This window comes from Molothrus ater, chromosome 5 (genome assembly GCF_012460135.2).
Source record: "Molothrus ater isolate BHLD 08-10-18 breed brown headed cowbird chromosome 5, BPBGC_Mater_1.1, whole genome shotgun sequence".
Lineage (NCBI taxonomy): Eukaryota > Metazoa > Chordata > Aves > Passeriformes > Icteridae > Molothrus > Molothrus ater.
Window position 1 is genome coordinate 4,636,348 of NC_050482.2, and position 27,934 is coordinate 4,664,281.

The window sequence follows — 27,934 nt, forward strand, 5'->3', positions numbered from 1 at the left end:
GTCAGCATTTCAGAACTTTGCTCAAAATGCTGCACAAACCTGGGCTGTTTCCTTGAACTTGTCTCAGAGAAGGGAAGAACTTGTGCCTGTACCTGTGTGAGCTGCTCTCAGGAGGAAACAAGCAGGAAGAAAATGAAGAATCTGAGCAGCTTCTTGGTTTTGTTCCTCGTTTCTGGAGTCAGGAGCTTTGATCTGGTGATTGGGGACATCCCAGATGTGAGTATTTGGAGGCAGGGCCCAGGCCTCCCTTCCCTGCTGAACTCTGGATGGAAGCAGCAGTGGGAGCAGAACAGGGTCACTGCTTCACAATTCTCTTCTACTTCCAGCTGTAAATATTTCTGATAATTGGTCTTCATTTGTCATTTGTAATGTTTTATTTAATATTATTAAATCTTATTATTATTACAATTTAATATTATTAAAGGGAGAGTGTGAGCATAAGTCCAAATTTCAGTCCCAGCAGTTTCATATTCTTACTTCAGTGTTGCCTTTTCTGGTGTGGTTTTAACCTTTAAACATTTAAGTGGGCTTCTGTATTCAGACCTTCAGCATATTTTATACCCTGTTTCCCTGGAATAAACAGAAACAGGGCACCTAGACATCTTTGTGAATGGAACCTCTGTGAACTTCAGCAAAGCTTTGTATGGAATTGGGGTTTTGTTAACAGGAATTCAAATATAGAGTGAATATCCTATTGACTTTACATTCCTCAGCAGAGGGATGAGAGGATTTATAAAAGACACCATCAGTTATTGGGATAATACTATGATGAAAAGAAGTATAGTTATAGCTTTGACTCTGAAACTGAGTCTAAATTAAAACCCCCAGGCTCAGGTGAACTACACCCATTTACACATTGTAGTTTTGAAATATTTCTGTGAAGTCAGCAGGGATGACATGAGGCTTTCTTTTCCTTTGCAGGATCAATAAAATTCTTCAGTGAGCTGGGATATCTATTTTTCTTTATTTTTACAGCCATTTTCTTGATTCAATGAGATTTTAAAACTGGGTTTGTAATTCCCAGGAAAAATATTCCAGAACTGTGTTTCTTTCTAATTGTAGATGCCTTATCAATTTAACATCAATATGCTCAAACAATTTAAATTAATTTTGTGCAAACCTTTGGGGCTATGCTATCACATATGCTATCACATGAGTTCTTGGAAAAGAACTCATGCACTTAAACTTCTTCTATAAATTAAACTCATAATAAAATTTAATTAAGAGTGTTGCTGTGGTGTGACCCACACTTCTAAATGAGTCAGTTCAGCTTTGCACTTGGAAAAGACCTGATGTTCTTCTGCTGTCATTGGGGGAAATTTAGTTCTCAGGTATGTTGGTGTAAAACCAGAGAAAACTTCTACTGGTTTGAGCAGAAATTCTCTGAACTTGCTTTGATATCAGTGTCTGAAATGCTGTAATTTCCATGGCTAGACCCATCCTGATGATAATAATCTGCCTCTTGCTCTTTGTGGTCATTTTATGTTAAATATTACTCCTTGTTTCAGAAGGAAAGGCTGTAAAATGATAGTAAAGGTCATGATTTTACAGGAGTTTATAGAGCTGGTTGGCCACTGAGGGAAACTGAATGTGTGAGGATTTTGGTCTGAGATGGTTTGTGCTCCCCATTAGCATCCAGGGGAGGTAAATTCCCTCTGGAACTGTCCCGTAAAGTGCTAATCAATAATAAATCAAGTGATAAATCAAAGAGTAAAGCAGCAGCAACTCTTTTTTCTTCTCCCTCCTCTAGGAAGTGGAAAACCTGATTGATCTGGAAATGGATGGATTCCCCTCAAGCTCCAAGGCCAGAAATGGCAGGTACCAGGTACAGTACCCAGAAATGCTTCAAAGAGGAGGGAAGCCAGAATGCCTGGGAGCTCTCTCCAGGTGTCTTTTCCCATCTCCAGGGTTGTGAGTGTATAATCATGTGGGACCAGCTGGTTTTTATAGGCATTTATCTGGCATTGAGACTTCCATGTCTCTGGCTGGGACAAGAACTGCTGCTCTCCCCTAAGCACAGCAAGGCTTTGTTCTGTCTCTGTGCTCCTGAGCTGATAAACAATGAGATATTTGCCTAATTTCATGTCTGGGGAAAATCCCATTGAAACAGGTGAGGGTTTTCCATGAGGAAAACCTCAGACACTGGCAAGTGCAGGCTGTGAACATTCAGTCCATGCATTCATATTTAACTCTGGTCAGAGAGTGGCACTCAGGGATGAGCTGGTGGCATCTGAGCCCTGGGAAGAAAATCTGTTTGCAGCGCACTGATGGGTTGCAGATTGTTTTAGTCTGTTGGCTTGGGAGACAGAAACATTTAGAGCAGCATTTCGAGTTTTTCTGTGTTTTACTTGGTAGCAATTAATGATAATACTCATTAAATCAATTGTTTGAATGTATTAAATTTTTCATTACACTACATGAAAGAAATGATGATCAGAGTGGACCTTGTCCTCCACCAAGCTCTGGTGCTGCTTTTCTTGAGCCTGTTCAATGTAGTGAAAACGAAAGATCCTCTTGAGTAATGTTGGATTTCCCAGAGTTTTTGAAATCACACACAGGCAAACCTGATTTTCCTTTATCCTAAGGCTTTGGATGGAACTTATTGATACTTAAAGCCTGCATAACAGTGGAAGAAAATGGCAGATTTTAGCATGAGTATGAATCAAGCCTTGTCACATTTGCCAGTCCAGTATTTAAATAATTGAATCATGATCCAAACAGAAATCCCTCCTAGCTGCACTTCTTCAGGGCATCATTTCTTTCCAATATGTCTGTAGCAGTGCCATATGTATTATGTTGCCTCTGTTCCCACAATTTCTGGGTACATAGTGGCACAGACATATGCATGCAGTAACTTACAATTCCACCACTGGTTTCATTATACCAGTTATTGCTTTTATTTCCATACATTATTTCCCATCTTTTACCTATCAAATAAATCTTTGCAAACCAGTGGAACAAAGATCTCAGCTACTCTTATATTAGTTGAGTCACAATAAAATATAATAAATTAGATTAAACTGAACTGTGTAAGTCATCTTGAGACAGCAGCCCTTGGCCAGAAGCAGGCACACAGTTATGTCCTGCTCATCACTACAGGAAGGCTGTCTCCCAAATTATTTTTTCAGCACTATGCTTTTCTGTAAAGAGCTCACCAGCCCAGTGGCAACAAGGCAAAGGAGTTCCCTGCAGACCCCATGGACTGGCTCTAAACACAGAGGATGGTTTTCTAGGTACAGAGAAGGTATTCTGCTATTTTGCCCCTGAGTAATTCCCAAATGCCGTGCCTGAGGTGTGTGCATGGTCCTCGTGACCACAGCAGCAGAGTGTTCCATGGGCTGGAATGCAGCTGACCTTGTGAACCTCCATATGGTGGGGCACAGCTCTTATCTCTGTTTGGGAGACAGATAAAGTGTCTAGACCTGTGAGGCACCCTGTGAGGTGGGATGTTCTACAGCACATTGCCCAGACCTGGGTCTGGCTGTCCAGAGGTGGGTGAGATCTCACCTTTTTCCTTTTCTGCCTGCCCCCCTCTCTTGGTTTCCCCTCCAAGAGAAGCATCACAGGAAGGATTTGTGGAAAGAGATAGGATGGAATGATAGAACCATGGCATGGTTTGGGTTGGAAGGGAGTTTAAAGCTCATCTCATTCCAACCTCCCTGCCACGGGCAGGAACACCTTCCACACCTTCCACTGTCCCAGGGTGCTCCAAGCCCCACCCAGCATGGAACACTTCCAGGGATCCAGGGGCAGCCACAGCTTCTCTGGACATCCTCTGCCAGGCCCTCACCACCCTCACTCTGAAGAATTTCTTCCTAAATCAGCTGGTTGGAGACTCCCCCAGCTGCCAGGCTGTGAAGGGAACCAAACAGACAGGATCCATCTGCAGCACAGTGAAGACAAACTGTCTTAGATCTGGAATTTCTCTTCTTGCACCTCACAGTGAGGATGCCCTGAAAGGAATGTGAAGAGGCTGCAATGGATTTGGAATGTGTTAAAAACTGCTTAGGAAATTACAGGAAATTAGGTGAATTATGAGGGAACAGCACCTCAAAGAACTGGAAGGGCATTCCAGGTAGATCATAGAATCACAGAAACATGGAATGGTTTGGGTTGGAAGGGACCTGAAAGATCATCTAATTCCAGTCCCCTGCCATGGGCAGGAACACCTTCCAGTGTCCCAGGTGGCTCCAAGCCCTGTTCTTCCTGGCCTTGATCACTTGCAGACACCTTCTTCTTTCTGGTTTCTCCTGTGGGGCATCTGCTTTTCAACATTTTTCATGCCCCAGTAGAAAAGCAATTTCTGTCAAATGCAGAACATCTGTGACTGTGCTCTCCTTATTTTACTAAATAGCTGCAATATCCATGCACAGTGATTTGAACAAAGATCACTGTGAAGGGTTAAATATCCATGTCCTGCACAGGTTTCAGGAGAAGATGCATCTCAGTATCTGAAGACAGAGCCCAGCATCTGTCCTTCAAACAGTTCCTGAGGCACATGTTGTCTTCATTCTGATTAGGAATTTGGCATGCATGAGATGTGGCTCAAGATCCTCTTTTTGTGCAGTGATCAGCAGGTCTGGATGTGGTTTAAAAGCCAGGATCAGCCATGAATCCTCATGCTGGAAATAGTCTCAGGTACCACAGAAGTCTCTGTTCTCAATAATCACATCAGCAGATCCTCACACCTGAAGTAGGATTTTCAAGGCCAGGTTGGATGGGGCTTGGAGTAACCTGATTTTGTGGAAAGTGTCCCTGGTCATGGCAAGAGAGGTGGAACTAGAGGATCTTTAGGGTTCCTTCCAACCCAAACCATTCTGTGATTCTGTGTTTCCACGATTCTGGGGTTCAGGTGCCTGAAGATAAAGGTACAGCTCTGTCCTCCTGGCCTGTTGGAGTGGCTGCCCTCTGCCACCTCTGAGTTCCCAGGGGTATGGCTAGCCCAGCCCATGTCTGATCTCTAACAGCAGCCCTGGCAGTCACTACATGTGCAGTGGTAAGCTCCCTCTCCTTCAGATACCCCCTCTTCTCCACAAAGAACCATCAGGAGGGAAAGCTGGGCATCCTGAAAGCTTTAACCACCATTCCTAAAGTGGGTCAGGAGCCCTAAGCTGAGAACCAGAAAAGTATCCCCAATAAAACAAAACCCCTGTCTTCTGAGGTCTTGGTCTTCATCTTTCCAAAATTAAATTTGTTTCAGTTAATGTTGGTTTAATCTTAATTTGTATTCAAGCTGTTGATGTTCCCTGTGCCAAGGGTATGTGTGGGGCCAAAAATGGTCGGATCCTTTATCAGGTGTGAAAATCCAATTCACTGTACAGTGAAGATTGTGAGGTGTGACAGGATCAGTCTGCAGAGGGTCTCTAGAGAGCCATAAACTTCCATATCCTGAAATCCCAGTCTGAATGGTTCAGAGCCTTTAGAGCCAGAAAATGAAAACCTGCATTTGTTCTCAGGCAGGGAGAAATCCTCTCCATCTGTCTTTAAAGGGTCCTTAAAATCATGTCTTTAACATGAACTTGCTATGGCATCATCATCTCTTATACAGCACAAGATTTCCCTAGAACAGTATATTAATTAGCTTCAAGGGAATTTAACAATTGAAGAGCAATCTTGCTGTGCACCATGGAATTAAATGATGTTTTCATTAACATCTTCTGTGTTTTGAGTCCTCTTGACCCTGGACAGCTGAGCTGGCCTAGATGTGATGATAACCCAAAAGTAGATCTCTGCATTAAAAAGTTGCATCTAGGTGAGCCAAATTCCCTTTCAGGGGATTAATAGAAACATTCCTTATGTGGGGGAGATTTTTTGGGGAATTGAACAGAATTATTTGAATGGCCACAAGATGTCAGCACCTTGCCATAGAAATTTCCAAATGGAGCAATTCCTAGAGCAGGGGCAAACCACAACCATTAATGAGCAATTTCGTCTAAGTAATCCATGCATAACTAATTTCCATAGGCACAAGCATGTAAATGTAAAATCGATTACATAATGGGTTTTTTAATTTATATATAGTGCATATAATACATAAATATTTTCTAATGTAAATGGCTACAAAGTGAGCTAAAGAAGTCTGGGGTTTGAGGTTTTTTCACTTTTCATAGAAAAACAAAGAGAACTTTTCTGTTAAAAACAAGGGTGTCTGAGGATGACTTTCTGCCAGCATGATTTGCTTTCAGGAAGAATGTTTTTCTAAAAGACAATGTTTTCTTTAAAAATAAAATAAAAGAGGAAGAAAGCTGTCCTGTTTATGATAGGTTCTGAGGCACAGCTGGGAAATCACATGCTCCAACATCGCATGTAGAAATACATGAAATAAGACAAAAGGAATATTCACACTTTTCTGGGAACTCAAACTAATTCTCATTCATGTCCAGAGAAGGGCCATGGAACTGGGGAAGGTTCTGGAGCACAAGGAGGAGCAGCTGAGGGAGCTGGGAAAGGGCTCAGCCTGGAGCAAAGGAGGCTCAGGGGGGACCTTGTGGCTCTGCACAAGTCCCTGTCAGGAGGGGACAGCCAGGGAGGGTCAGGCTCTGCTCCCAGGGAACAGGGACAGGACAAGAAGAAATGTTGTGCAAGAGGAGGTTTGGATTGGATATTAACGAAGAATTCCTCAATGAAAGGGTTGTCAAGAATTGAAACAGGCTTCCCATGGACATGTTGGAGTCACTATTGATGGAAGAATTCAAAAAATCATGTGAATGTTTAGTGACCCTGGCAGTGTTGGGTTAATGGCTGGACTTGATCTTAGATGTCTTTTCCAAACATAATGATTCTGTGATTCCCTATGATTCTGTGGTTCACAATCTTAGAAAACTGTTTTTACACACTGATCTCTGCCTTGAAACAGCCAGTCATGTTTTAGCTTTGCTGAAATATCCCCTCCATATTTTTCTTTTCCAGCGGAGTGCATCTGACTGGGGGTATGATGGAGATCTGGTGAGTATTTTTCTTCCTCTGTGGTAAATATTACTGAACAAAGTGTTTTTCTGGTTAACCATTTTTTTTTTAAATCAATCCCTCTGTTTGTTCAGTTCCTTGTTTTTACTGCTGGTTGGGTATTAACCTATTTTCTTTAAACAGGGTGCTGTTTGCACAATACTATTGATATATCTGCTCTTGGAGGGAGAAGGGTATGGTAAATATGAAGAAATAAGCATCAAAACAGATTAGAAAAAGACAATGTCTTAATAAAACACTTAAATACTGTTATCCTCCTGCTGTGGTTTAACAATTTACAACACTAGGTCAGTAACCAGTGCTTCAAGTCTCCTCTATTTAGGACTTCTATGGAAAATGTGAGCTCTCTCCTCCTCATCATATGATGTTCAGGATTACTGTGTAGCTTTCCATGCTGGATTGCACTCTTTGAGTCATTCCAAGGACTGGTTGCAAGGTGAAAAGCAAGGAAAACCTTCCAGCTTAAAAAATGCCCTCTTTCAGCTGAAATGTTACAATGAACTATATTCAGGTGAATATCCTGCCACAATTTCCAGGTGAAACACGGAGATTTCCTGAACCTGAGCTCATGTCCCTTCTAGGTGCCATATTGTAAGGAGCAGCAATTAAAAAGTAGCACTGAGACTATAAAAATGGTTGATATTGTCCTCTAGGACATTTTTTCCAGTGATGCCCTAAATTTATAGAGCAATTTTGTCAAATGCAGGTGGAGGATGATGACAAGGTAGGTCTTTACAGCTACAAGGTGCAGTCCACCATCACATCCAGGCTGGCCAACACCATGATCCAAGCCAAGATGGTGAACAATGCCAGGAGGCCCCAGCCCATCATGTTTGACGTGCAAGTCCCCAAAGGAGCCTTCATTGACAACTTTACCATGTAAGTAGGGGTCAGGTGGTGTTAGAGTACAAGCCTCTCTGAGTTCCTCAGAGAGAGAGAGAGATGAATACAAGAGTTAAATTAAAACCTTTAAAAAGATTAAGATATATTAAACCACATAAATATGAAGTAAAAGTTTAAATTTTAAGTAAATAGAAATATAAGTTATAATTTTAAATAAGCAGAAATATGTTTTAAGTACCTTTAAAAACTGTGTTAACTAAAGACCCTAAGGCTAAGTTTAAAGTTCAATAACTTAACTCCAAACATACCAAAAACATAGCAGAACTTTACTTACATCTCTAAAATAGATAGAACTATATGCATAAATAAATAGAACTATTCGCATAAATAAACTTATATACATAATTTCTAAGAAAACAAATAATATAATTACAGAAAGAAATATTATATACATAGTTTTTAAAGTAAAAACTAATACTACTTTCACACATTTAAAATTAAGTTTAGATTAATTTAGAAAGAATATTTTAGAATCGTGCTTTTAGCTGATTACTTGTTTTACGTATAAAAATCCTCCTGTATTAGAAAAAAGAGCAAGAAGAAGAAAAAGAGAAGAAAGAAAAAGAACAAACTATAGTTCTACTACTAAAACTGTAGTTACTACTACTGAAAACATCAGACTCTATACCAGAGAACAACTATTGCTACTACTACCACTCTTCCTTAGAACTCTGTACCAGAAAGTTTTTAACACAGACTTTAATGCCTTCAACTCTTTACCTTCAAAACTAATATATTCATACAATAACCAACTTTATAACAATTAATTAACTACTCATATCTCTTTGAAGATCCAAGGCCCAACTAAAATTAAAGATATCAGCCTCATCTTCTGGAAGCATTCAATGGGCTGAGAAGGAAGTATTTGTGAACAAAAAAAGCTCTCCTTATTTTCCAAGTTCAGTGTATTTTTTGCAGGCTTTCTCAGGAAGTTCATGCATCAATCTGCCTGTCTGTCCACGTCCTTCTCTGCAGTAATTACTGAGCCATTGGTCAATATCAGCAAGAATGGACAAAAGTCTCAAACAGACTAAGCCCCCACCTTGCCAGACCAAAGGAGAGAGACCCAAATCAGGGCCCTCACTGAACAGAAACTGGCCTGGTTCAGTATCCATTCAGAGAGGCAGCAGCCAGGTTGCTGGTCAGGAGATGTCCTGATCCATGTTCCAAACAATCCATGGCATCAGGAACTGCATTCCCTGCCCAAAGCATGGGGAAAGTGTGAAGGAGCTGGAGGAGAGCAGATCCTCCTCAGAGCACAATGGTGCTGGCTACTTGAAATAAAAATCAGGTAGGGAAAACGATAGAGCTCTAGTGAAAATCAGAATTCATTACTTTGGGGTTAAATAAGAACCTTGTTATTTCATTTCCCACCAGCTTAGATTTCACTGATGTAAACTGAAGAAACAGTCCTCGATTGTAAAGTTTTTTCGTTTGCAAGCTGACTGTGTTTCTCTCTCCTAGGGATATCAATGGTATCACATTTACCAGCCATATTCGGGAAAAATCTGAAGCCAGAAAAATGTATGCTCAAGCAAAAGCCAAAGGCAAAGCTGCTGGAATAGTCAGGTATAAACACTCTGGCATATGGGTTTTGTACTGAATTTACTCACAGGAGAACTGAGATGACCCATCCCAGGAGGGGATAGATGAGGGGGAATCCTGCAAAGGAGAATGCTTACTTACAGCAGCTCTGCTATTTAATTGTCATGGACTTAAACTGTGTTTCAGCTTTCAGCTTGCTAAAACACCCTGTGCTAGCAGACAACTGCAGCTCCCTGACAGAGGCCACAGTTAGAATCAAAAGCCTCAATCTAAACCAAAGTGCAATGAAGCTTTTCCTTCTCCTTGTATTTTCTCCAAATAACCCCACAGCTAATTTTTCAGGAGCAATGCCTTGGACATGGAAAACTTCCAAACCGAAGTAAACGTGCCCCCAGGAATGAGGATCCAGTTCCAGCTTCACTACCATGAAATGATCCGAAGGAAGCTGAGCTCCTACGAGCACGTCATCTCTGTGAAGCCAGGGCGCCTGGCCAAGCACTTGGAGGTAAAGCAGAGCTGGGGCGTGTGGGAAGAACCCCACAGATGAATCCTTGCTGAGAAAGCACCCACAGTTTTCAGGGAGGTGTTCCTGTGCATGGCTGGGGGCTTGGAACTGGATGAACTTTAGGATCCCTTCCATCCTGAGCCATTCTGTGATTCTAAGACAAATCATGGCTCTGGAGGGACAACCAGAGATCATCACCTCTCATAGACACTACCTCATGAAGTTGGGGTTTTTGTGAAAAGCACTGTTCCAAATAAATAGCAAGTACTGTTTGTTTTCCTCCAGTCAAGTTTACACAAGAGTATAAAAACGTCAAAGCTTGTTTGGTCCTGACGTGAGTCAGTCACGATTCAGGAGATTCTCAGCTGTGTTTACAACTGGGGACAGGACACATATGTTCCTCACTAGACCAGGTTGCTGCAAAACCTGTCCAATCTGGCCTTGAGCACTTCCAGGGATGGAGCACTGCCCACAATAAATGCCCTCCCTTCCTGCCCTTAGGTGGATGTCCGCATCATTGAGCCGCAGGGGCTGCGCTACGTGCACGTTCCTAATTCACTCGGAGATCACTTCAATGGAATCACCACCATCTCCAAGGGAGAGAAAAAGGTAACCAGTGACAGACTGGAAAAAATACAAAATCTTCCATTTTCACGCTTACTCTGCACAGTGCTGCCAGGTTTTTGTACCTGCTGGAAACACGAAAAAAATGTGGGAAAATCGGTCTTTAATTCCATAGCAATATGTCAGACAATATTGTTTCCTGATACTCAAATTCACCCCAATTTCCCAGTTTAGCAAATTATTTCAGAGGTACTATGTGTCTATATTAAGTCTTCTCAGGCAATTTTATGTTATCCAGTTAAAACAGAAAAAAAATACCATAAAGTCGGCATAATCAATCACATGACTAATGAAAATGTTTCCTACTACTCAATTCACAGACAGATGGCAATCCTCTTTGTTTGGGGGAAAAAAGTCAATTGGAAACCTATTAAAAATGTTGATAAAATTGTGGATAGTTTCAACTAGAAAAATGTTAATAAAAGCCAGTGTGTTGCTTAATAGAAGTGGTTTGCCTAGCTCTAGTTGAAATTCTTGGTGCTGTAGACCCATGAAATGGGTCATGTGATTTGTGTCACAGTTGCTACTACTGAATCAACATATCCAGGCAAACCTCAGTGCTGTTTTTCTTCTGAAGTGACAAAGTCCATTTTCCACAAATAATGAAAGCATGAAATCAGTGAAAATCAGATAATTCATGAAGATGTGGAGCTTCTTTGCGTCAACCACCCCCTCTCCCACAACACCCGGCTGACTGATGGTCTCTCCTCATTCCAAGGCTCACGTTTCTTTCAAGCCAACAATGGATCAGCAGAGAAAATGCCCCAAGTGCTCGTCCACGGCTGTGGATGGAAATTTTGTGGTGCAGTACGATGTGAACAGAGAAACCACGGGGGGAGAGCTGGAAGTAAGTGTGTCTGCTCAGCTGGGACCAGAGAGCTGTGAATAAAGGAATTGCTGTCCTTCAGCAAACTGTGCTAAACTTCATCCTTCAGGGAAATAAGCATGAGGACAAGCTCTGTATCCAATTGAAAGAACAGAGGGATTTTAAGTGGGCAGAATGGATTTATTTAATTTATGACTAAGACATGGGCTTACATATAGCAGGAGAAGATTCCTGTCGTGTCCAAAAGCCAATGTCTTTATACCTGGCAGCACTCTGGTGATTTAATGTAGAATCAGAGGATGGAGTCATTGGATGTTGTACCAATACATCACAAGGAGACAACCAGAACATCACTATTTTTATGTTAACATGAAGCTGAGTTATGAGGTTGAATTATTACAGGCAGAACAGTCTTTTTCAAAGCATTTTTCATTCTTCCCTATGCTAGGGCATAGAAGTTGTCTGAGAACCAGGCTCTGCTTTTATTGAATAAAAATTGTGTAAGGCTACAGAGACGTGCAGAGATGAAAGTTAAAACTGGCCAATAAAGAAGAGAAAAAGACAAAAGGGAAAAATAATTAGCTCATTAAGAGAATAAGAATTTTCTGCTCTGTCGCTGTCTTGAGTTTTCTGAAATCTTTGCTATAGCTCATTTCACTGGGATTTTTTTATTTTATTTTACAGATTTTCAATGGCTATTTTATTCACTTCTTTGCTCCAGAAAATCTTGATCCACTGCCCAAAAATATTTTATTTGTTATAGATGTCAGTGGCTCAATGTGGGGACTGAAAATGAAACAGGTAAGTGTTTGACCTCTGGGTGCAAAATGATTGTCCTGCCAACTTTCCCCATGCACTTTACCATGCAGTTTTGCAGCACACTGGCACACAAAATTAGCAGCTTAATTTGGAGAATATTTGGAACCAAAGATTTCATGATTTTACCCCATTATTTATAATGCTTTTCCCATGTTTTAAGGAAGAGGTGGTGCCAGATTTTAACTCTAAATTTAAATTTTAAGGGACAGATCAAAAAATATTTTGCAAAGGCTCTGACCCCTTTTTCTCTAATGCTCCATACTGAATTCTGGAAAGTCTCAATGGGAATACTACATCCCTGCTTTCCAAACATGGATGAATTGTTGACAGCCCTCTGAAGACCACTAAGGATTGTTTAGACAGCATAACCCATAAAGGGGGAAAAAATGTTAAAATGAGATATTTTAGTCTGCAAGAGAAAATGCCTCAAGAAAGATAATCAGCCTCCAAATATGCAAACAATTTTTCTGAAAGGGAAACTCATCAACTACTTTCATGCCCAGACAGGGTCGAATAAGATGGAATCAAATGGATTTGCAGCAGGAGAGGTTTTTCTCATATATTAGGGAAAACGCTCTAGGTCTGAGTGAGGAGTCTGGGAGATTGTGTATCACGTGTCACTGAAGGGTTTTAAGAACTGACTGGACAAACATTAGCTGAGGATCATCCAGGTATATTTGAATTTCCTTCAGAGCACAATAGTAAGGCTTGGCAGATTGCTTCCTTGGGGAAATCAGTGCTGCAAAACTGGGATGCAGGTTAATTGTCTCTTGTTTAAATCACACATCTTCAAAGAGATGTTACCCAGCCTGAAACAACTGCTTTGCAGACAGAGCGCTGTCTCCTGAGCTGATCCCAGCAGTTGCTCTCTCCTGAACCACAAATGTTTCTCCCTTTCACTTCACTCTCTGTTAGCAGGAGTTAAGCAAGTTGAGCCATGAATTTATCCTTCCTAATTGCAAGCTGAGCCATGAATTTATCCTTCCTATTCGCAATTATTCGGTGTTTCTTTGGTGAAAATTTTGACATTATGCAAGAAGTGCAAAAAAAATTTTAAAAGAGAGATTTGGATAGCAGATTCTAACTTGGATTTCAGTGCTCATGCACTTATTGCTCATAGGCTAATATTTTCCTGTGGTCACAAGTTAAGAAGAGGTTTTCATAAGCAAGAAGGATAAACCTGTCTTCTCTTAAACTTCTCCTCAGACCATCGAGGCCATGAAGGCAATACTGAGTGAGCTCCGTGCTGCTGACCAGTTCTCCCTGATCGACTTCAACCACAACGTCCGGTGCTGGAGGGACAATCTGGTCTCAGCCACCCCAGCACAGGTGGAAGATGCCAAGAAGTACATCCAGACAATCCATCCCAACGGGGGTATGAGGTTTTGATTGTAGGGCGCTCGCAGAAGTTGCATCTCACAGGAATGGGTATTCACAGAGTATTCCTAAAAAAAAGAGTCTGACTCCCAAAATAGAAAAAGCATGCCTAAAGGAAGAGCAAGAATTGCAGTTTGTGCATTAGGGGATGGGATGGCATTCCTTCTATGGCAGATAGAACACCAGCCACAGAACAGCTGCCTTTAATCTATCTTACCTCCCACCTCAGAGATCCCAAACACCACAGAAAGATGAAGTCTATCTCATAGGCCTGGATGAACAGGCAGATGAAATATTCCCTAAGCAGGGAATCACAATCATTTTTCCTGGTCTGGCAGGCAGCTGAGTGTGAGCCAGCAGTGTGCCCAGTGGCCAGGAAAGCCAATGGTGTCCTGGCTGGGATCAGCAGCTGTGTGGCCAGCAGGACCAGGCCAGTGACCCTCCCTGTGCTGGGCACTGGTGAGCCCACACCTGCAGTCCCGTGTTCAGTTTTGGGCCCCTCTCAACAGGGAGGACATTGAGGGGATGGAGCATGTCCAGAGAAGGGCAACAGAGCTGGGGAAGGGGTTGGACCACAAGTCCTACAAGAAACAGCTGCAGGAATTTAAGGACATGATTTAGTGGTGGACTGGGGTTAATGGTTGGGCTCAATCTTAGAGGTCATTTCCAACCTTAAAGATTCAATGATTCTATGAGCTACTAAATGCCATGTGGGCAAACTGTTTATCCTCTTTGTGCCTTCATTCCCTGTCTGATAAACAAGGACAGATGCCTTTTTCAGCTGCACAGTTCTTTGGAAGGGGCTTATGATGATTTTAATCTGCCACTCTCTGAAGTGCAGTTCTGGATTTGTTATTCAGTTATTTGTGCATCAGTAGCGTGGAGAGACTCCCCCTAACATCAGAGCCTTTTGGTGCTGTGGTAGCTTCATCTCCAGAAGTTTTCACTACAATGAACATGAAGTTATAGACTTGTCCAAAATCATCAGTGGATTGGAAATAGGAAACCAAGGTGGATATATGAATGACTCACTTTTTTACCCCAAAAGAATTGACAGATAAGCTTAGAGATCAGCTCCCATCCAGCAAAGCCAGTTTAAATGCAGCATTTTATTGTCTTATCTCTGGAGCTGGTGACTTATTTCTTTCTTGACCAAAAAATATACCTATTTGCTGTCTGCTCAGCCTTCAGGTTTCTGTTCCTCTCATCTTGATTTCTTACTCTGCTCCTTCTGTGTCACAAATCAAACCTTAGATAAGCTCAGCAAACATACACCTCTCATTGTCCAAGGAATGGGCTGATGGCCAAAACAGGAAGTTTTTCCATGCTCTCATTCAATCACCTGCCTGCAAACCCAGTAATTCTTCCCACACCAAGTAGTTCCCAACACCACAAATGGTCACACTGGAATTAGTGAGGGGGAGTGGAGGAGCCTCATGAAGACGACAGCCTGGGGTGAAAAAGGGAACCTGAGTGCAGAGACATCAGAGAGGAGGGCTTTTGCTGCTTCGATCTCAGCTCTTGTCCCTCTTAACTCCACTAGAATCTTAGAGCTGATCTGGATTCAACAAGAATAAAAAACTTGTTTTCTTCATTGTGTCTTTGACAGGCACAAATATCAATGAAGCTCTTCTCCGAGCCACTTTCATCCTGAACGAAGCCAAAAGTTTAGGCATGTTGGACCCAAACTCAGTTTCCATGATTGTACTGGTATCTGATGGAGACCCAACAGTAGGTAAGGATCCTGCTTTGGGTGAGAAGAAAGGCTGGTGGGGTAAGCCTGAGAAAAGCAACAAGTAGACAATTTGGCAGTAAGTTTAAAAAATTCCATTCATCTTTCTTCCAATGCCTTCTGCTGCCCTTTTGCCAAGTGCTAGAAGTGCCATGGGGCTTTGCACAGAAGGTTTCAAAAGATGAGCAGCTTATTGTGCAATTTACAGAAGTGCACAAGTCCTGTAGGACAGGTTATCAAAACAACCTTAGAGAAATTGTGCTTTTGAGCAACCTGGTCTAGTGGGAAGTGTCCCTGCCCATAGCAGGGGTGTTGGTACTTGATAATCTTTGAAATTCCTTTCAACACAAACCATTCTATGATCCTATGATTGTACAAAAATTTCCTCTTCCTCTCAGCTTAGCCCACACAGATCTGTGGAGTCACAAGGATAACGTCACAAGCAGGAAAAGAGAATGGAAAACAAACTAATTTGGATTGAATTTGGTACAGGTCAAAGCAATTGCTGACTTGAAGATGTCAGGTCCAAAAATCTGCCATTAAAAATAAGCCTAAATGTTCTCTGTCATCCCAATGATGACAGAGAACATCTTAAGTATGAGAAACAAAGTAAAGTCTTCATGGAGATGTCTTAATTTGCAGAGAGCTTGAATTACTAATTTTGGGAGAACGCCAGATGTTCAAAAATTTCAAATCCCTCTAGGATTGAAAGAGACTAAGAGTCCTGAACATACAATGAAAACACATCATACATCAAAAAAAACTGTCCAAAAGGATCATCTTCAGTGCAAACACTTTGTTAATCTCTATCCAGGAGAAGCTCAAACGTTGCTGTAGGCAATGGAAATCTGGCATTGAGCTGGCTGCCTGGATTTCCCGAACGTCCAGAGAGAACCAGAGACACAGGGAGAGCAGGAACGTGCTCACCTTGGTGGAGACTTTCCTGTTGCTCAGGTGAATGTCACCCTTTCTGTGTCTCCAAGGTGAGCTGAAGCTGACAACCATCCAGAAGAACGTGAAGCAGAGCATCAAGGATGAATTCTCTCTCTTCTGCCTGGGGATTGGGTTTGATGTAGATTACGATTTCCTGCAGAGGATCGCAACCGACAACCGCGGCATGGCCCACAGGATTTTTGGAAACCAGGAGACTTCTCTCCAAATGAAGGTGAGTTTCTGCCTCATTGCCTCTGAAACTCTCCTGTTCTGTTCACAGCTGTAGCTCCACTAGCAAGAAGTTCTCAAAACCCATAATTTCTTCTGGAGAGTCCTGCAAAATATCAATCATATTTCAACTCAAGTGGTCCTAGTTACAGTTTTAATAATATCTATAACACATACTTTGCTTCCTTGTGTAAGATTAATTTCTATAAAACAGCCTTGACTACAAAAAAGATTTTCTAAATTAAAATTAAGGCTTGGATGTTACTTTAGGCCATTTCATCACTAACAAAACCCCTAGATATAAATGCTAAATGATAATCCAGACTTAGCCAATGCAAGAAAAAGTTCAACTCTCTCTCTGGCTCCAAATCAGTGAGCAGGAATTGCTGCTGATTAAACCCTGACATCCTTATACTGTAACTGTTCCCTGATTTCACCATCTACACAAGAATTAGGTGGGGAGTAGCTGTGTCTTAGAGTAGCCCAGAGCTGTGTGTGGGATTCAGGCCCACATACATCTGTGCTCAAGACTTTTAGGTCTGGAAACAACAAAACCCATGGACTTCTGACCATCCTTTGACGTTCACAAGACTTGGATCAGATATTCTTGCTCTACCCACTTAAAAGTATGCCAAATATGGAGTCTGCATTCAACGAGATGAGGAAATTTGTGGTATTTGCTGGGTCCCCAGGATGAATGAGGAAATGATGAATCTGACTCCATGTTCTTAGAAGGCTATTTTATTATTTTATGTAATGATATGTTATGATATGATATGACATGACATGACATGACATGACATGATATGATATGATATGATATGATATGATATGATATGATATTATGCTATACTAAAACTATACTAAAGAATAGAGAAAGGATACAGATAGAAGGCTACAAAGAATGACAATCAAAACTCATGACTCTCTCTTCCAGAGTCCTGACACAGCCTGACCATGATTGGTCATTAAATTGAAACAATTCACATGTTGGATAAACAATCTCCAATCACATTCCAAAGCAGCAAAACACAGGAGAAGCAAATGAGATAAGAATTATTTTCCTTTTTCTCTGAGGCTTCTCAGCTTCCCAGGAGAAGAATCCTGGGCAAAGAGGATTTTTCAGAAAATATGATGGTGACAGAAATTCCCTCTTTCTCCTTAGAGCTCCATCTTTTGTTGCCTGCTGTCCTTTCAGTAAGAGTGGCCTTGCAAAAGAATCACTTCAAATTCACTTCTCTGCCTCCTTCCCTCTCAGAATTTCTACAACCAGGTCTCCACCCCACTCCTGAAGAAGATTCAGTTCAACTACCCCCAGGAGTCAGTGTCAGACGTCACCCAGAGCAGCTTCCACAACTACTTTGGTGGCTCAGAGATCGTGGTGGCCGGGAAGGTGGACACAGAAAACCTGCAGCACTTGGAGAGCATCGTCACAGCGACTGCAGTGAGTGGAGGTGTCCCTGGGACACCTGCCCAGGGGGTTTGGGCTGCTCCATTCCCTCCTGTATGCAGTGTTTCTGCTGAAGGTCAATGCCCAGTGGAGGGTTTTTCCCTCTTGGGTTCTGGGTGGGAACATGGGGATACTCATGGGGAGATTGTTCCAATAGTGTTTCACAATAGCTTCAAGCGCAGCCACTTCCTGCAGCCTGCCAGAGGAACTTCCTGCTGATAAATGTACCAAAAAGATTAAATCCAGACAAAAGTATGGATTTTCCTTCATGCTTTGTGGAGATGCAGGAGTGATCCCCTAAGGTAACTCCTGTCTGAACTTCCCACCATCAGGGAGTTCAAGCTGGTGGATCTACAGCATATCAAGACCTAGCACTGCCCTTTTATGTGTGATGAGCCTTTCCCCATGTTTTCAGGGCTGCTCTTCCAGGTGGAATGGGATGGGAATATTACATTGAGGCCCTTCTTTCTGAGGAGGAACAGAATTATCTGCACTCTTACAGGGCTTAGGAGTTATCATTTGTCAGCTGTTGGAGAAAACCCAAACATCTTCAGTATTTTTTCCTGCCAAAGCCCAGTGCACTCCAAGGGCCTGTGTGAGAAAGTAGAATTTGGTTGGTGTTCTTCAGTGGGACTGGATGTGAAAAAGCCTGAGGAGAGGATTACAGAGCTCTGTCGAGAGCCTCTTCTTTTGGCATGAGGTAGCACCTCTTGGGCTACTGTTAACAGCTCCTTGAACTACCTTAATCCACTGCCACTGAAGTGTCTTTAGCAGAAGGACCTCCTGCTGCACCTTCCCTCTCTATTGCGCTCAGGCCAACAGTGCTGGGACTTTCTGATCTAGAAGTGACCAAGGGCAGAGCCAGAGTGGGTCCTTAACACCAACCAAGAGGGGAATTCAAGGCACCCCATTCTCCTGGCTCCAATCCCTTATCTTTTTCTCTCTCTGCACAGGCAAACGCAGAGCTCGTCATGGAAACCCTGAGAGATGTTGAAGAGCTGGATGGATTCATGAAAAAGGACAAATATGCAGATCCTGACTTCACCAGGAAGCTGTGGGCCTATCTGACTGTCAACCAGATGATGGCAGAGAGGTGAGGAGCAATGTGCTCAAACAGGCCTGGCTGTGGGGCTGAGGGAACGAAATGATGGGGATTCACTTTATGAAGCCTGAGTGAGAGCCATGGAACAGCTCAGGGTTAATCCCCTCAGCCTTTCCCCTTGGCTCTGTGGCCCCTCCATGACAGAATTGCCCTGGCAGCTGCCCTGTGGAGCTTCTAACCAGGGGTTCTGCTTCTGTTTCCACCCAGAAACGCAGCCCCCACCGCAGCTTTGAAGAGGAACATCACCAAATCCATCCTGCAGATGTCTCTGGACCATCACATCGTCACCCCCTTCACAGCCATGCTGATAGAGAATGCTGAGAAGGATGAGATAATGCTGGCAGACCAGCCCAAAGACCCCAGGAAGGGCTGCTGCCCAGGTCAGTGTCTCACTCTGACCATTACTGTGTCTCTCATGTTGTGTGAAACAGCCTCTGGTCTGAATTAGGGACACAAGGATGAAGATGCTGACAGAGGTGTGACCTGTGCAATCTTCAGCCCTGCTGTTCTCCCCCAGCTCTGTGGGGGGATAGAATGCAAGGAAATGAAGATAGTGCAGAAGGTAGTCTCACTCTGAGGAGTTGCAGCTGTACTGATCAGCAAAGATTAGGAACAGGCCTGCCCTTAACAGGCCACAGCTGTGTCTAATAAGGATAAGTGCTATAAAAGAGTGGGTTAGCTGGGTGAGGAGTGGCTTCAAGTTTGTTGGCTGTGCTGTGAGGAAGAAAGAGTCAGAGTCAGTGCTGCAAGGAGATGCCCATGAGAAATCGCTGAGAAGGTATGGGAGCTTTGCAATAAGATACCAACGTGGCTCCTCTTTCCCCTTACTTCTCTTCAGAGCAGCGTCAGCAGATGTGAATGTCAGCCCAGCACATCAAACAAACCAAGTTTCATGGGTTAAGATCATGTTGCTTTATGAACTGAATGGAGAGAGACAGGACAAGTTACTTTGTGCTGTCTCCATCATGACAAAGGCAGAGAGTGCTCTAGTCCAGAGGAACATGGTCACAGATATTAAATTATTGCACTTCTCTGAAACCTTTGTTCACATGGGTCATCCCAGAGCATGCAGGAAGAGTCCTGCCTTTTCTCAGGCACCTCAAACTCAGGACCCAAGTCAGCTTTTTTGTTGGCAAAACACTTCAGCCCTTACCTTGGAGGCTTTGCTGAAGTGGGAGCTGCTCTCATGAATGAGAGATAAAAAGCCAGGCTCCAATTTTTTCACTGCTAAGTCATGGTGAGCTATCTACCTCATAAGTCATATTTCGTTGGTGAAGATACTGGAGCAAATCCATCCTTATGGCATTACACAAATCCATTGTAAATGGTGTTGCACCTACTTTAGATTGGTATAACAACATCAGGCTTTTATCTACTGCAATGCTCTAAAAATTACACTATTAAATATGTCAGCACTTACAGAACCCTAATTGTGACTGTCATCTAACAGGAACCCTGGGATTAACTCCAAATGCACCCAATAACAACAAAGGGATCCCAGCCTGGGCCAATGTCACAGCTGTGCCAGTCAGCTTCATGCCTGAGCAAAGGAGCCCACCAGTGTCCTCTCTGAGCATCAACAGAGGTAACACCTACAGCATTTCTCTGCCAAGAACCCCAGACACACCAGTACTCATCACCTAACCACTCACCACCATCCCTGGAAGTGTTTCAGGCCAGGCTGGATGGCATTTGGGCAGCCTGGTCTAGTGGAAGTTGTCCCTGCCCCTGGCAGGGGGTTGGAACACGATGCTCTTTAAGGTCCCTTCCAACCCAAGATTTTTCTTTGTAAATCATGGAGTAATTTTGGTTTAGAATAGATGAACCTGTAAAAATATGCTGTAAGCTACAAGGATGAAGCTATTTTGGATCCTAATAGGACCTAAAGTGACCTCATAAGCTCCTGTGTGCCTCCCTGATGCTGGGGCTGTTTGCTGAGCTTAACTTTAGCTTCTCTGCAGTAGCAAAGTTGCCTTCATTGTAAACGACAGATGAAAGCTATTGTGGAGTTACTGCTGTTGTAAATGGCAGATAAATGTTCTGCGGTAGATAAAAATCTCTGAGTGCACTGGTGACTGATGGATCCTGTTAACTCTTGGGCCTTTGCCACAGTTTAGTGGCAGTTTATTTGAGCAAGCCAGCTGTGAGAACCACTGCCCATAAACACGGTGTTGCTACAATAACTCTCTGTGAGATGTGTGTATTTATGTAGTGATTTCACAAAGAGCTCTCAAACTCCTTCTCAGCACAGGGAAATGCCAGACACCACCAAGCCAGCAGGAGCTGGGCAGAGCTCTGCACTGCAAGGCAAGGCAGGAAGCAGCTGCCTTCAGTGCTGTTTGTCTCATTTGAGGCGAATTTTAAGGAGCATATGAATTTCTGAGGGGCCCAATCCTATCAGGTTGTGTGAAAAATGCATGTATTTTATGATTGGCTTTTTGCAAATATTAAAATGAATATTATATGTGTTGTGTTAGAAAGTAATGCTGTATTAATTCTCTTAAGTAGTGTAGTAAATATGGTCTTAGGTTATAACAAAATGTTAAAATAGAAACTAAGCTATGTAGGAGACTTTTTTTAAAGAAAGGACTTGCAGCAGATAGCAGCCACAGGACACCTGAATCTTTCAGAGAAAAAGAATTTATTGCCCTCTTATCAGAAGAAATTAACTTCTTCCCACCTCGAAGGCGCTGTTAGGATTCAGAGGAAGAAGCTGACACTGACCAGACAGAATCCTGTGTTTGAATGGAATTTATTCATCATGGATGAGGTGTATGAATATGCAATAGGTTATTGTTTTTAAGGGTTAATCCTCTGTTAACGTGGGTCCTTTTTTTGGGCTCATTTTGCCAGGAAAGGTACCCAGACGTCCATAACTCTTTGTCTCTATTGTCTCATATTGTCCTAATTCAAATTGTCCAAATTATTATTACTCTAATTGTATTGCTATTTTTATGACCATTTTATTACTATTAAACTTTTCAAATTTTAAGAACAAGTGATTGGCATTTTTCACAGGTTGTTAAATATACTGTGAGAACCAGTCCTGGATTGTATTCCTCAGTGGGATTAGCAGGCAGGATGTGTTTTTAGCTGGCATCACTGCATTTGGCAGCTCTCAAACCAGGAATGTCACTTCCTTCCCTTAAACCAGGGAATTGTATGAGGAGGAAATGTCTGAGGGCCTTTTGTGAGGAACATCTGAGAACTTTCTTAGCTACCTTAGGGTGGAAAGGGCCCTCATTTTACTATGAGGAATCCCAAAAAGTGCTTCAAAATCCTTTTGAGAAGCTTTTGTGTCTCTCCCCTCCAGTGCAGGTGCTGACCTGCTTCTCACACTTGTTTGTTTCTGTGTTTCAGTGGACAATGACCCACATTTCATCATCCACCTGCCCAAGAGCCAAAGGAACATCTGCTTCAACATCAACTCAGAGCCTGGGAAGATCCTAAACTTGGTTTCTGATCCTGGCACTGGTAAGGGAGTAAAACATGGCTTATTTTACAGCACAAACTTTTTCTTTTGGGTCTGAAAGGTGTTTGGAAGGACCAGGGGAATTGCCTACGGAGGGGATTGTGTGCTGGCAGGAGTGTGAGCAGCAAGCTGAGGAAAATGGTTATTTTCCTCTACATCTGGATTACTGTGTCCAGTTTGGATCTTGCCAGTTCAAGAGAGATGTTGAAAAACTGGACTGAATTCAGTGGTGGCCATCAAGATTTTGGGGCTGGAGCAGAGGACAGAGAGGGAGGGGCTGAGACAGCTGGGTTTGGTCAAACTTAGGAAAAGAAGTGGTGGATCCATGGTGGGTCTTGTTGGCGTTCTCAACCTTGTGATCAGAAGGTGAAGCCTTGCACATCTCCAAGGTGCACAGCTAAGGGACAAGAGGCTGCAGAAACAAGGTGAAACTCAGAGTAGAAATGAGCTGCTGGGGAAAACCCTTTCACTTTGAGGATGGCCAAACACAGGGATAGGAGCCAAGATCATGGAATAGCAGGACAGTTGGAGTTGGCGAAGACCATAAAGATTATGAAGTCCAAATTTTAACCCAGCACTGCCAACTCCACCACGAAACCATGTCCCCAGGCATCACATCCACAGGATTTTTTAAGATTTTCAGGGATGGTGACTCTACCATTTCCCTGGGCAGCCTGTTCCAATGACCACCCTTTCAGTGAGGAAACTTTCCCTAATATCCAATCTAAACCTCCCATGGCACAACCTGAGGCCACTTCATCTTGTCCTATGCATCCCTTACCCTACACCTGAAGGGCTTTTGCTCCCACTCCCAGCAAGATCTAGCAGCAATTCCCATCAGATTATTGTGCTAAGGGGTGTCTCGGGTAGCAGGTTGTTAATTGCTGCTCTGAGATGTGCAGGATGTCTCTGCTTCGGCCCGCGCGGCTGAAGAACGAGTCTGGACTCTTCACTTTTTGGTCTTGAAGTTGTTTATTAATTCTTATCTATAGAATTTTCTTTCTGCCTAGAGGAGCTCTGCTCAGCAGGGCAGCTACAGGCACTCTGACTGCCCCCAAGGCAGTGTTGTCTTTTTATACTAAAAACTACATATAACATATTTATACTCGATTCCCAATACTTATCAATTATGTTAGACAGTGCACTTCCACTCTAAACCAATCCCAAAGTGCCAACATCACTGCAGAAAATGGAGAACAAGAAGAAAGAAAGGCTGAACATGCCCAAGTTCCTCCATTTTGTCTCCATAACCCCCATACCAAAAATCCTAAAATCTACATTTTCACCCTGTGATCATTTTGTTATTACAGTATTCAAACCTCTGTGACTTTCAGGTCCTCATACAAAGCTGGCAACTTGCTCCAGGGGTCAAAATCAAATCCCCAGGTGTTCTGGGCTGTGTGCCAGGGTCTCCAAGCCCCCTGGCGGGGTCCTCAGCAACTCTGGACACCTGGAGGGATGCACTGAGTTCCGACAGGGGTGAACAGTAGCAGCCAGGCAATTTAAGAAGTTATTCTCTTCTCTTGGCTGGAAAAATGAGAAAAACAGGGCATCAGAAGGGTTCCTGTTTCTATTGATCTCATGGTGCTCCCTGTTGAGATCAGAACTCCAAGTCTCCAGGCAGTGCTCCAAGACTGAGGCAACGTTTCCTTCTCTGCTCTTCACAGGAGTTGTGGTCAATGGGCAGCTCGTCGGGGCCAAGAAAGCAGAGAATAAGAAACTCAACACATACTTTGGCAAGATTGGGTTTTATTTCCAAAAGAAAGGCCTGAAAGTGGAGATAAGCACGGAAAAGATCACGCTGAAAGATGGCTCATATGCCATCACACTGAGCTGGGCTGACACAGGGCACATCATCCGCAAACAGTGAGTTGAGCATTTTTCACCTGCCCCCACTTAATTCTGTTTGAGATACCCTCAGGGTTCCTGCCATGCCTTGACTCACATCATCCAGGAGAGCTTCCCCTGCAGATTAACAGCTGTCAGCCATGCTGGACACCCTACAGCACTGTTTAGGCAACAGGACCACGTCCAAAGTCTGTATTCACTGCAGAAAGAGTTTAAATTTGTAGGGGAAATGAGGTTGCCTCAACATGGAGGTGAAGTGTCTGTTTATTAGGCACTGTCCTGCCAGAATGCTGGGTACCACTCCCAAGGCTCAGGGCTTTTAATGGATCCTCTGACATATCTGCCATCCCTGTGGGATTGTTCTGGATGGGTGAATCTCAAAGGGTTGGGAGCTGTTGTGTGGGCAGATGAACTGACCCTGCCCTTTTGGTCCTTCTCTGCCAGGCTCCTCATATCTGTGAAGAAAGAAAGCAACGTTACCATCACTGTGGGGGAGGAGATGTCCTTCATGGTTTTGCTGCACCGTGTGTGGAAGAAACACCCAGTGAATGTTGACTTTCTGGGGATCTACATTCCCCCAGAAAACCAGTTCTCTCCTGCAGCCCATGGGCTGATAGGTAAGGGCTGGGGAGTGGGAATGGTGGGACACTAGGAAGGGGTTTTGCTAGATCTTGGAGGGAATTTTACAGAATCACAGGCATAAATATCCTTGGTTGTAAGGGCCCCACAAGGAGTCCAGCTCTTGCACAGGATGCTCGCAAGAACCCCATCATGTGCTTGACAGCATTTTCCAAATGCTCCTTAACTCTGGTTTGGTGCTGTGACCACTTCCTGGGGAGCCTCTTCCAGTGTCCAACCACCCCCTGAGTGAAGAACCTTTTCCCAATATCCAGCCTAAACATCTCCTGGCACATCTTCATGCTGTCAATTTGTTGGTGACTGTGTCCTAATGGAAAAGCTGTGGAAAGTATTCAAAATATCCTGTAATGTCCTGGAAGCCCCAAGGACATAGTGGAACAGCAAGGACCAGGAGATTATTCCTTATTCCAGCTGGGGGGGGAAGTTTTCAAAACAGACCTGATTAGACTTGGTGACACTGAGACAGGACTTTCCCTGCTTGGCTAAACTGCTGCACGTTGAAAATAAAAAGACTGAAATAAACTCCTCAAAACTTTCTGAGGAGATTTCTGTGCAAACACCTGTAATCAGCTCTTCCCTAAATGACAGCCCTTTCTGGCTGTGGTATAAAACAAAAACAAAGCCTCAGTTTATAAGGCAAATCTACCTTCTGATTCCTGGACCCATGCAGAACTCCTTTTGAGGAGCAGAGGTTGTTTTCCCAATTAGTGAGAGACAATGCCCCATGATCCATGCAGGATTGGTTTGCCTGCTGGAGCTAGTTTAATTTTCCAAAAGTGCCTGGCAGCTGCTGACATGGAGCTTCAAAGGTCAGGGCACACAAACAGCTTTAAACTCTCCCTGCAGGTCAGTTTGTGTCTGAACCAGAAGTGTCAATCCACCACCAAACACCTGGGCAAGCTCCAGAGAAACCACAAGCCATCATGGAAGTGAAGGGCAACAAGTTCACTGTTACGAGGTAGGAATCATGTGATTTATTGCTCTCTTTCCAAATCAGTTCTGTCCTTGGAGTTGCCCAGCCTGGAACCCCCCAGAACAGGCCCATGAAGTCACAGAACTGTAAAATTAATTGCATTTTGTGGTTATTTCCACTTCCTGCTGGTGAAGACACCTCTCCCCACTTTGGAAGAACAGCAGCAATATTGAGCAGTCTCGGAATTTCTGCTGGTCAGAGTGACCCCAAGATGTGTTAGAAAGTCTCTTTTTCCCAGCCTGGCACTCAAAGAGGGAGTCAGGATTCTTCTGTTCTTGTTCTCAAGGTTGTTTATTGTTTCTTATCTATAACATTCTTTCTCTGGCCTGCCAAGGTCTGCTCAGCAGGACAGACAGAGGCACACTGTGTTGTCAGTGCACCTCTGTGTTTGACAGAGGCACCTTTGGGGTGGTATTTTCTTTTTATACTAAAAACTACATGTACATTATTTACAATAATTTCCCAATACCTATCACCTATGTTAGACAGTGTGTTCCTACTCTAAACCAATCCAAAAGTGCCACCATCACAGCAGAAGATGGAAGCCAGGAAGAAAAAGGAGAAAGGACATGCCCAGATCCTCCATCTTGCCTCCTGGACCCCCATTCTAAAACCCCCAAAATTCTACATTTTCACCCTGTGATAAATTCACTATCATTCTACTTAAAATTTGTGGCTTGTAAATCCTCATATAAGGTTGTTAATTTTTTCCATGGGTCAAGATCAAAGGCACAGAGGGGTCTTGGGCTCTGTGCCAAGGTCTCTGAGCCCCCTGACAGGGGCTCGAGCCATCCAGGAGAGCCAGAGGGGTGTCCTGGGTTCTGAGAGATCAAGATGTCTCCATGTCTCTTTGCCATGTTTGACCCTCCTTTGGGTGTCCTCTCCTTGCAGGGGTGTGCAGAAGGACTACAGGACAGACCGTGTGCTGGGGACAGACGTGCTGTGCTGGTTTGTGCACAACAGTGGCAAAGGCTTCATAGATGGCCACTACAGGGATTACCTGGTCCCCCACCTCTACAGCTTCATGAAGGAACCCTGAATGCTCCAGTTTAGTACAAAAAATTCCCATCTTCTCCTTCATGCTCAAACAACTCCTCTGAGCAGCAGCTGTCACACCAGGCTGACTGAAGGCAACCCCACCACTGTTTGTTTTATTGGTGTTTTAAAGACATGTAAACTCCCTTTTCTGCTGAGAAATTAAATCTGTAATAAAGTGACATGCTGGGTTGGAGGAGGTGTCTTCCTCTTGCTGTGTCTGATTTAATGGGCTGTAAATTGCATTAAAAATTTCTATTTTCTAATATCCATTTCATAGTAGAGTTGTAACAGCGTTGTGGCCCCTGCAGTGTAGGTAACACACCACGACCAGATTTAATATGTATTTAATATAATATTTAATATGTGCTTAATACTTATACCTTTATGTTTCCAGACCACTGGGGAAAATATAAGTTCATACAATGTTGGACTGGGCAAAAAGAAGGATGTGCATTAAGTAAAGGAAATTTAACAGAGAAGGAACATGGGTCTGGAATGGGTGTCATGAGAAGTCTCCAGTATTTAAAGATGGATTAACCAGTGATGAGGAGGGTCCTTGATATAATTGTTGCTGCTATATTGGCAAGAAATTAATTAGATGAGTCTTAGACAGCTTCCAGCCCTTTTGTGAAAATTCAACATCAGAATGGGGCTTCACACAGATACAAGTCTTTGAAAGTGGGAAACATTGACACTATATAGAAATAATCATCAGTAGTAAAAGTTTCCCTTCCAGGGGGCTTAGCTCCCAAAAGATCACTTACTTTTCAGGAGTATTCAGCAATGAATGAGATCAGTAGTGAAACAAATATATCAGTGTGTGTACCAAAAGCTGGATTTAAAACTCTGCTTTTTGAACACCTTATTAAAACACATTGGCCTCATCCTTGTCAGCAGCCCTAATTTAGGAAAGGAACTCAAGTAGTCTCCTTGCCCTTCCCAACTTCAGTTTCC

At 43.1% G+C, this 27,934-nt stretch overlaps 1 protein-coding gene across 1 annotated transcript; it reads left to right on the forward strand.

Annotated features, from left to right (window-relative positions):
- Positions 1-132: 132 nt before the first annotated feature.
- ITIH2 (inter-alpha-trypsin inhibitor heavy chain 2) lies at positions 133-27,249 on the forward strand. The gene is made up of 21 exons (XM_036400522.1): positions 133-216; positions 1,751-1,825; positions 6,910-6,945; positions 7,673-7,845; positions 9,334-9,438; positions 9,757-9,919; positions 10,421-10,528; positions 11,262-11,390; positions 12,054-12,170; positions 13,395-13,563; positions 15,175-15,300; positions 16,281-16,462; positions 17,717-17,902; positions 18,862-19,001; positions 19,218-19,390; positions 20,461-20,595; positions 22,371-22,484; positions 24,150-24,348; positions 24,775-24,947; positions 25,816-25,927; positions 26,834-27,249. Exons 1-21 carry the CDS (start codon positions 133-135, stop codon positions 26,979-26,981), a joined length of 2,847 nt encoding a protein of 948 aa, XP_036256415.1. The 3' UTR covers positions 26,982-27,249.
- The last annotated feature ends 685 nt before the right edge of the window (positions 27,250-27,934 follow it).